Here is a 9,934-nt window from a genome sequence, read left to right as displayed (position 1 = left end):
ATAGGAGAGAGTATAGCCATAGATATATTGCAAGGTAGAATATACGGAGTGTATAGTAGTCCCTCCTCCGTTATCATCTAATATTTTGTGAGTAGTATATAGTCTAGACTCCTCGTTCTGGGATGCAGATATCACTACCAATTGCTGCAAGCAGGGCCGTGAAGTGAGCGGGAGCGCTCAGAGAAGTGTGACTCAAGTGTCTTCCGCCCCACCCCCCCTTGATTGGCCTGTAAGCGCATAGGCTCCTTTTCCTGCAAGCCAGTGGCACATCTTGAACACACGCCCAACCTTTCCCTCCGTCTTTGCTCCAGAGTTTTGAATCTCGGGCATTTTTCTTCAACAGCTCGCGCGGAAACGACTCCCTCCTTAATGTAAGCCGAATGCGCATCCACCAACCTTTGTGTCGCGTTTTCTCCGAAACCTGTAGACCATGGCCGGGAATTCGATGATTGGGAGGATGCAAAATGCCCTCATGTCGGCGACGAATGAAGTTGTACTTACGGCCGCCAATTTCAATTTCGACTTTTCCCTCATGAAATTCGACGCGCCACCAGAGTACATGGGCATCAGTAGCGCCATCACTTCGAGTCGTCGACAGGAGGCCGAAGGCGGTGAGATACACATCACGGCGCGACGGCTTGGTGCCCTCTTTGAAGATGTGTGTCCTGCGACGCCGAACCTCATCAAGGCATACGGCACGCGAGCAACAGAACTCGCGCAGCAAGCATCAGCACAGTCGTCGCTGGATTCGTCGAATTGGATCTTTTCGGCCTACAGGGGCATCGATGCCACCTCGCTGTGGGCGGCCGCCACATCGCGTAAGGCTGCCCTGCCAGTTCATCTCCTCGCCTGCCTGCTCGCACGCGTGTGGGACGGCGCCGAGGCCGTATCGCTCTGGGTCGAAATCGTGGCGGAGCGGCGGAAGGAGATTGCCGCCAAGTTTGGCGACGGAGAGGAGATCCCATACTCGCACATATGGGCGGCGGTTCAGGCCGACATCTCCCGCGACCAGTTGGCCAAGTGGGATGCGAGCGCGCGGGCGTGGCTCCGTACTGCTGATGAACTCAAGATGCTGCAGCATAAGCAGCTGCTACTCATCATCAAGAACGTCACTCTCCCTGTGAACGAGGAGAGTGTGACATATCGCAGCATCATCACTGCCTGGGCGTCCGCTCTGGAGACCATGGAGAAGCTCGTTGCCGGAGCGCCTCATCTTGTTCGCGATGGCGCCATTCTCCTGGCCTTGTCTTCGTGGCATCTATACCCCGACATGATCGTGGTTGACGGGAATTCTGGCACTACGGTGGTGACCTTGTCCGATCCTCTTGTCCATCCGGGGGGCGTCCTCACCCTTGGCATCTCAGACGCCGGAACGCGGGCTTCAAAAGGTGTTTATTGGTCCTTGTCTCTGGCGCACCACAAGTTCTACGGTAAACCCGTACGCAAAACAGCCCAAGTCGACGAGTCGGTGTCGCGAATGTCACTCCTTCAGCTTCAGCAGGCCACGGTCGGAGCGATTCTAGCTCGCTGGGGAGTACCTCACGGAGACAGTACCGTCGAGGCCCTGAGGTTTCTCTTGCATTTAGGGATCTTCATGTTACATGATTGCGAACCCGCTGATTCCAGTACACAGTGGATCAAGATGCTTACGGTATCGATCACTGAGTACTTCAAGGATGAGGAGGCTGGCGCGTCCGCTGTCATGCTGGGCAGGCGACGGGATCGGTTCATTCCGCGACGGCGAGACGGCGTCGACCGACCCTTTTTCGGCTTGCTCGATTTCGACACACTGCTAAAGATGATGATGGGTATCGAAGATCGCATCAACTTGCTGTTCAGGATTGGCAATAGGGTGGGGAATTTAGAGGATCGCGAGTGGCTGATCGCTTATTTGGATGGAACAACGTGGTGCTACATGTACGTGTTTCCAAATCTAGGGCCCGACCAAGTCATTGCCAGCCGAAAGAGGCGTCGGTCATGCCGCTGGATCCCCCTAGGCTTCTCTCCGTCCGAGAACACCGGCTCTGAACCTATTGCCAAGTTCAAGAAATCTGCAATAGAGCACACGAGGACCAGGATCACGGACAAGGAAGCAAACAAAACATACGTGTTTTCCTTCGGCGATGAGGATGTTGCCGCAGTATTCATTCTTTCGGATGATATGAGTGCTCCCATCACCGTGCCAGAGGTAAACTACGAAGACATGCTGTGGGCAATTCATCACGACATGATAAAGGCCATTACCATGCGGAATTCCGTTTTTAAGCTGTTAAGAGGCAAGGAGGCCTGCCCCATAATATCTTGCCTTATCCAACTTTCCCTTGCGTCGCATGCGTATTCGAATCTCGATGCGGACGGTGCAACAATCTCCTGTCGGGTGCTGTCTTCACCGTTCGTCATAAAGGCGCTCTCGCGACTTTTCGATATTAATCTGCGACCCATTGGTGAAAACAGCGGAAACAACCCGTGGTTCTTCGATATACTGCCCGATGAAGCGGAGGCTATCTCCATAATAGCCTATTTCGAAACCGGGCACGACTTTATTTCAGGCCTGCCGGACGAAACCTCTGGTCGATTGCTTGGGCTGTCTGTCGGAAATTCAATCTATGTTCCCACAAGGGTATGTAGTCAATAAGTATCCTTGCCCCGCCCTTTGTGGAATCCGGACGTGGTTCAAAGTTCTGATCGAAAGTGATCTCGCAGACGCTGAGCGACCCCCATCACCGCGAGGGGGTGGAAAGGCCGTTCAGCAGGCTCCTGGGGAGTCTGGGAAGACCGGGCTTGACGCTGTTGACATGCCCTGAACGTCCCGAGTGCCGGGAGCAAGAGATTTACAGTTGGCGTGAGAGCTTGGTGTCATTTGATGGGGCAAACGAAGATTGCTTCAACCGGACTACGCTCCACCTCTCCTTGACGGACTGGTGCGCCCCACTCGGGAGTCTAAGCGCTGCGGTCGGGCAGCGGGACTCACCAGGGACACATATAGAAGCGGTGGTATCGGTGATGGATGCGGGCTGCTGGGTGGCCGACGTCGACCCCCTTAGGGCTTTGAAGAGCTCCAACATCTATCAACTGGAGCCACAGACGTCTTGCAATCACACCGAAGCAGAGAAACGGCTGCCAAAGCCAAAGATGGCGGCGCTGGAGAAGTGGGACCAAATTATGGACTGCGATGAGGGTCTTGTCGTCACGAAATCTCATGGAAACTGGGTTGGACGTTTGGCTATAGTCTGTGTGTTAGCGCAGCACTGTCGGCTCCCAGAGCTACGGATTGTCGTTTGCCCCGATACTGTGTGTTGGCAGTGTATTCACACCCCAGCAACGAACACCGTATTTGTCTACTAGGTACCAGAAGTCATTCCAGGATCCATTGGGTCGGGGAAGGATCCCCCCGGCAGTTCAGATCCGAACAAGCAGCAGTGAGAGGTGACAGCAGATCAATAGCTGTAGAAAGATGTGTTGGTAGACTTGCGCATAATATTGGTTTTCCATGTCCCGTAAATCCATTGATCTACGGCATCTTTGCAATTTCCATCGGGGGAATGGGGATCGAGATCCCATGACTGAGCTCCGGTTCCTTCATGGGACAAGTATGAACAGGCCGTGAAAAAAAAAAAAAAAAAAAAAAAAAAAACCGTAAATACGTAGGGTCACAATCGGGAATACCACTTTGTACTTGGATAATACTTAGCTGGGGTACTTGGTTAAACTGTTTTACTGCACCAAAGTAGTGCTGATAATAGGTGCCACGCTTTTTACGGCCGAGTTTGATGTCATATCAAGTCAAGATTGGGGTTGTTCCAGCACCAGGTAAAACGGTATGGCAACTCTAAAAGCGGGCTTGCTCAGATTCGAGTTCAGTTAAACATTAATAAGAAGCTGAAAAAAATGCATCGCCTCTCCTCTGGAGCTGGCTTCCAAGATCATCGTCGATAATGTCCGCCGAAAAGTAAATTAGAGACAAGAAATGAACACCTCGAGAAGCGGGCTCATATTGCCGCACATCTTCCAAAGATACCCTCTCCATCGTACACGCCCTCCCTGCAGCATGTGCCAAACCAAATCGGATGAATGGTTGGTTGGTCCCACGCTATTAGTAGTGACGGTCCCATCATCGTCTCCTACGCTCCGTTTCTCTCTCTCTCTCCCTCTCTTTCTCTCTGCCTCGTTCTCAGTTGGTTGTATGTCGTCGCCAGATGAATCCCCAAACGCCCTCCAGTGCAAATCGCAAACCAGTGGTATAAAAGTTAAAAAACCCCGCCATTTTATGCCTTAGAACGCCAGACCGGACCATGTGATGTCATATCCTCTTCCCCCGTACCTCAACAGACCTCAAACCCTCGGTGCCCCAGCCCTTCCCTTCCCCAAATTCTCCAACAACTCATGCGGCGGAATCCTTTGTATCCCGCTACCCCGGTCATACATAGACGTCGGGGCGGGTACATAGCCCTCGCGCTTTTTACGAAGCCTGTCGAGCACCAGCCCCGCCACTACAATCAGCAGCATTAAGCCAAGCGAGATGCCCAGCGCAATGAGCACGACAAACACCAGTGGCATGCGTCCGTCGCTCTTCATGAAGAAATTGTTGTTCTCGGAAAAGAAGCGGGCGATCGTGCCGTGCCTGTTGTTGCTGTTGGTGGTGAGCGCAAACGGAGTGAAAGTTTCGCCGTCGAAGAGCACCGCCGAGGCGGAGCCGAAGTCCCGGAGGACGATGGAGCCCGTCAGCATGAGCGCTTCGTCCGGGTTGAGAAGGGAATTTTCGTTGTGGGATGACGTGAGGGAGAAGACCTGGAGGCCGCGTATGTCGGTGCCGGGTTGGAGGCTGGTCTGGCCGGCCGATTGCCAGGTCGAACCATCCGACTTCATTAGGTAGAGGTAGCCGTCTGACAGGGAGGTCCCGGCGGCCCAGATCTGGCCGCCATCGCTCGCGCCGGCAGTGAGCACCGTGGCTGGTCCAGGGAGTTGAGTAGCGCCGGGGTAGGCATCCCAGGACTGCGTAGTGACATCGTACCTGGCGAGGAAGGTGGGAACGGTGTCGTTGATGGTAAGGTTGCCGCCGGCCAACAGGATATTGTCATTCGCCCACATCAACGAGCTGACCGTTCCCTCAATGTTCCGTCCGGCCTGGTTCCACTGCGACGCGGTCGGGCTGTAGTAACACACGCCGGGGCAACCAAGGGAACCGGCCATGGTAAAGGATCCTCCCACGTACACATCGCCGGTCCTTGAGTGCGCAGCGATGGATGAGACAGTGCCGTTGCCACCTGACAGGGCTGGCGGCTGCGTGTTGAAAGACCTGCGGGCAAGGTCATACGTGACCATGCCATTGACGTTGTTGCCGTTCACGTTCCCCGTCACTTTGCCTGCAGCATAAAGGATATCCCCTTGTACAGCCAGCGCCACAAAGGTCGAGTTGGAGGTAATCTGGTCGCCAATGCCGAAAACCTGGTCATTGTTGGAGCCATCGAGGATGACAAGGTTGTTGATCGTAGAGCCGTCGGTGGCCGTCGCGGAGAAATGACCACCCAGAATAGTAAGGTTCCTGCCGTTGGTCAAGTCGAAGATGCCCGCCACAACACCACTGCTGTTTCCATTGGCCGAGATACCATCACGCTTTGCCAAAGTGTTCGACTCGGAGGGATCGGTGGATGCCTGGATTTGCACGGGGAGTGGGGCCAAGCGCTCCTGAAGGATTGCTGCACCGGCGGCACGCAGAGCGGACGAAGACAGCGAGCCTGCATAGAGCGATACACCCCCGTCAGTGAGGTCCAGGATCGAGGCTGACAAGACGCCCTCGACCGACTCGACGGGCAAGTCCAGATTCTGCAACCAGTTCCCTTGGGAAGGCACCCAGACACCGAATCCATCCACGGAAACGGCTGCATTATCGCCAAAGGCCAGTAGCTCGTCAAAATCCCCGTTGACACTAACTACAACCTCTGGGGTCGAACCGGTGATGTTCATTGTCATGCCAACGATCCGAAAGACGTGGCCGCTAACCCCGGCGCCGAGCGGGGTCCAGGTGTCGCGTGAAGTGTCATATACGGCAACGTTGTTTAGCCCTTCGGTTGAGTTATCCATCGTGCTCGTGAATCTGCCGCCGACATACAGGCGGGTACCGTTGGCAAACATCGACTCGACTTCGCCGTTGAGCCCACCATCGAGAGACTGGACCGTGGGTTCATTGCCTCTCAAGGCGACAATGTTGCGCACCGAACGCGAGCTGAAGTTCCCGGCGATATAGGTAGTATCACCTGATGTCGCTAGTGCGTTGACAGCAGAGCCGGTCGAGAAGGAGGCCCCCAGGCTGTTGAACGCAGAGTCCATGAGGTTGCTGGCGTTAAAGGCAGCCCCTGGGGTGTATTCATAGAGCGCGTTCAAGCCTCCTGTGCTGTTAATCAGCGTGAAGCTTACACGCTGTGCCACGAACGTCATCTGCGAGAGAGACTGGCCCTCGAGTGGTGTCATGGTGACGCTGGGCCGGAAGCTGCCCGATTGCGCGTCAATGGCGCCAAAATAAATCTGATCGTACTTGTCAAAATCATTGGTCTGGTAGAGGCTGACGTCGATCGGGACACTCCTTGTGGGATCAGCTGTCATTTGCCCCGTAAGCCTGACTTGGCCGCGCGTGAGGCAAGTGTTGTCCTGGCGACAACCCGGGGTGTACAGGTTGACGGAGTAGTGCCCCGACTCACGGATATCAGGGGTAAAGACCATCGACGCCGATGCGTTGGTGATTGGAGCCGCAAGCTGAGCAGTCAGATATTCGGCGGTGCTAGAGAACGAAGGTGTGACAGCCCAGGGGCCAGTCGCGGTCGCCGTTGACGGGTGCTCGAGGCCGGCACACGACGGCTCGTTGAAGTCGCTGATGGCATACGAGATGATGTCGTCGGCAAAGAGCTCGATTCCGTTCAAACCTCCGCCGGGGCCGTAAAAGGCTGAGATGTCAATACGGAATTCGTTCATGCCAATGACATTGACAAAGTGGAAGTCCTGGAAGCGGATTTCTGGATCGTCGCTCAGCGGGCATTGGTTGGTGCAGCTCGCGTTTCGGCCTGTGGTGGGCTCGACATATGTAAAATTCATGATGCCATTGATTGGCAAAGCCGTGAACCGCCATGTCCTGGTCCCCCGCCCATCCTGGTGCGTGTTGTACAGACGTAGCTTGGTGGGCCGGAAACCATATCTGAACGTCGCCTGCCAGAAGCCTGGAGTGTTGTCCTGCAGCAACCACGTGTTTCCTGGCCCATCTACGCCACTCGTCTGGCAAACGATGTTCCTTGGGTCGCTGAACCCCTGGGCGGTGGTCGAAGAGCCGCTGGTAATGCTCGCTGTCGAGAGGTTGATGATCTGGCCGTCCGGCGTGCTCGGCGTGCTTGCATTTCCCAACCCTGTGAAGCTGCCACCAAATACAATATTGCCGTTGGGCGCTTTAGTTATGGACGTAACCGGCCCGTTGAATCCTGCGAATGGCAGATTTGTCCAGCCTTCTGCTCCCCCCCACGCAATCGCATTCGTCGAATTCTCGGCCACAAAGCTTCCTCCCACATACACCATGTTAGCGTCCTGGTCGCAGAGGAGCGCGTTAACTTGACCGGACACGCCCGGCAGCGGCGTAACGGTGGCACTCGTGGGGTCGAATAGCGCTATCCCGTTCGACTGTAAGGCTGCGACGTCCGGGCCGGCAGCTCCTACGCTCGTGAAGTTACCGCCCATCACAATTACCGTGCGGTTGTCTCTGTCGAAGGCACACATTGTCCGAATCGTCGCGTCGGTGCTGGCGATGGGCGCAAAGGCGCCGTTGGGCGTGCGCGCAAGGAGCTGTTCACTGCCATTGGTACGAAACGGGCGCTCGCTCTGTTCCTCGTATTGGTACAAGGATATGCCTGTAAAGTCACCGGCTAGGGCTACCCGGCCGAGCTGGGAGAGGTCGAGGTTCGCGTCGGGGGCCGGCGTGAACGATATCGCGCATGTGGGCGACGCTGCAAATGACGAGAGCGAGAGGACAAGGGAAATCAAGGGAAAGGGTTGCGCGCGAGCGGCGTGGTGCCGCCGAAACGGTAATCGCATCGCGCGTCGGTCGAGGTCCCGAAAGAGTTATCGTGCTTGGTTGACCCCGAGAGCAATCGAGTTGCTCGGTGAGGTGGCGGTCGGCTCCCAGCTGTCAGGTTTCGGATTCCATAGCAGATTGGCGGGTCGGCGTTGATGACGTGCTGCAGAGAGGATGGGCGCTCTAGGTTAAACGACGCCTGTTGCCCGAAAAAAAAGGCCCGGCGGAAACGGCTCTTGCAAACGCTGAATACCTTTAGTAATAAACGAGTGTGGTGAAGAAGGTCGAAAGCCCGGCGGGAGATTATTTATTTCAGCGTTGACCGAAGCAACGAGTGTTGAGCTGTCGTGAGTTGTTTTGTGGTTCAATCAAGGATCGCGAGGTGGCCGTCAGCCTGTTTTCTGGACTAGACGGGTGCTAGCCCAATGATGCTCTAGCGACTGGGAAATTGGGAGATTGGGTGGAGCTGACAAGCCTGCGGCGCCCGCTCTCATTGGCCAGCCCGGCCTTGCTGACCCAAACAGGCTAGGTTGCGTTCCAGAAGGGATGGAAATGAGCTTCTCTCGCCAGGTACCTGGCGGTTTTCTCGGTCACAGCGACGTCAACAGGGTCGAGTTTTCTAAGCAATTCGATGTCAGCAGGAGGGCTTGTCCAAAATAAACCCTAGGTTTTGCCCTCCAGTGCGGTCGCCGGGTCGCGCTCTGGATATATCCCACCCAAAACAGGAGGGCGCGGCACGATATTACTTGTGTAGCGTAATGGTGACGGTGGTTCCCCGGTCGCTGTGCTTGCACATCCGAACCCCGGAAATGACCTCGCTGAGGTTGGTGGCTGCTGTGGAGCTGGATGGGGGCAAAATGCAGCTGACGGTGCACGAACCTTTTTGTGTTGTTCGCTCAGCTGCTACGCAGTAGATGTCCTCCCTGGGCTATTGCCTAGCGCTTGATATTGGATGTCTCGTATCGCCAAAGCTCGTAGGGTTCTCCAAAGGTGGAGTGCCGTTCCCTGTGGATCGCGACGTCAAATGGCAATAGGTCCAACCTAGCAACGCTTGGGTGCGGCTTTCCGTGTCGTACAGCACAAGCCGTCTCGTGGTGCGATTCAATGACCGGTTTTGCGGGCGTTGTGGCCGACTGTGGATCGAACGGTTTCAATGCTTCAAAGTGAATATCGTGATATTTTGGGAAACGCGAATCGCGGAGACAATTTGCGCAGCGATCGGTAAAACGAACGGTAGGGCCCTTGTCAGGCAATTCCTGGTTTTGGGGTCTCGTGTCAGAGACTCTGATCTTGATGGTCTGGGGAGGGTGATCAGGGGCCGCACCCTGACGTGGTCGATTGGAGCAGAATGAGCGACTGTGCAAACGCACAACGAAGGAAAAATAAGGGACAGTAAAGGAGGGGAGCCTTGGTGCTTCAGAATCCGGATTCCCGGGTTCCGGCAGCTGTGTGCACGCCAAAAAAAAACAAATGAATGAATGCCTTGAGGAAGTTGGTAAAGTGGCGGAATAAAATGAGTGTTGACGGTTCCCGTCCGTCTCTATCCCTTCCCGAAGCTTCCTATTCACAACGTCGTCGAGAGGGAAAAGAGAGAAGTGAGCCAATTCCAATTGAGAGGCGAAGGGGAGCGCCGCCGTTCTGGGCCCACCACTCTGCTGGATTTCAGGGGCCGCTCAGGGCACCCGGGGGTTCTCGGTGCAACCACATGGCACAGATGGATGTGATTGGGCCGGATGCATCTCGGCAGGGGCACTCCCAACCTCTTTACTCTCTACCACCTGGTTCTCTCCGGCGCGGCTTTTGATTCCGGAGTTCACGGTCGTTGAGTCTGTAGGGAACCGCGAATCCGCCGTTGCCAACCAATCGCGATACCACATAATAGGC

The 9,934-nt window shown here is 55.4% G+C and overlaps 2 protein-coding genes across 2 annotated transcripts; one reads left to right on the top strand and one right to left on the bottom strand.

Annotated features, from left to right (window-relative positions):
- Positions 1 to 430: 430 nt before the first annotated feature.
- MFIFM68171_01630 (uncharacterized protein) lies at positions 431 to 3,345 on the top strand (the record flags this gene model as incomplete). Its single annotated transcript, XM_071057052.1, has 2 exons — positions 431 to 2,620; positions 2,704 to 3,345. The coding sequence occupies 2 exons, from the start codon at positions 431 to 433 to the stop codon at positions 3,343 to 3,345; spliced, it is 2,832 nt and encodes a 943-aa protein (XP_070913153.1).
- A 987-nt stretch (positions 3,346 to 4,332) lies between these two features.
- Positions 4,333 to 8,070, bottom strand: MFIFM68171_01629 (uncharacterized protein; the record flags this gene model as incomplete). The annotated part of the gene is made up of 1 exon (XM_071057051.1): positions 4,333 to 8,070. The coding sequence occupies one exon, from the start codon at positions 8,068 to 8,070 to the stop codon at positions 4,333 to 4,335; it is 3,738 nt and encodes a 1,245-aa protein (XP_070913152.1).
- Between the last annotated feature and the right edge of the window lie 1,864 nt (positions 8,071 to 9,934).

This window comes from Madurella fahalii, assembly GCF_045866475.1.
Source record: "Madurella fahalii IFM 68171 DNA, scaffold_1, whole genome shotgun sequence".
Taxonomy (NCBI): Eukaryota; Fungi; Ascomycota; class Sordariomycetes; order Sordariales; genus Madurella; species Madurella fahalii.
Note: the sequence above shows the minus strand (reverse complement) of the source record. Positions and strands in the feature narration are given on the sequence as shown.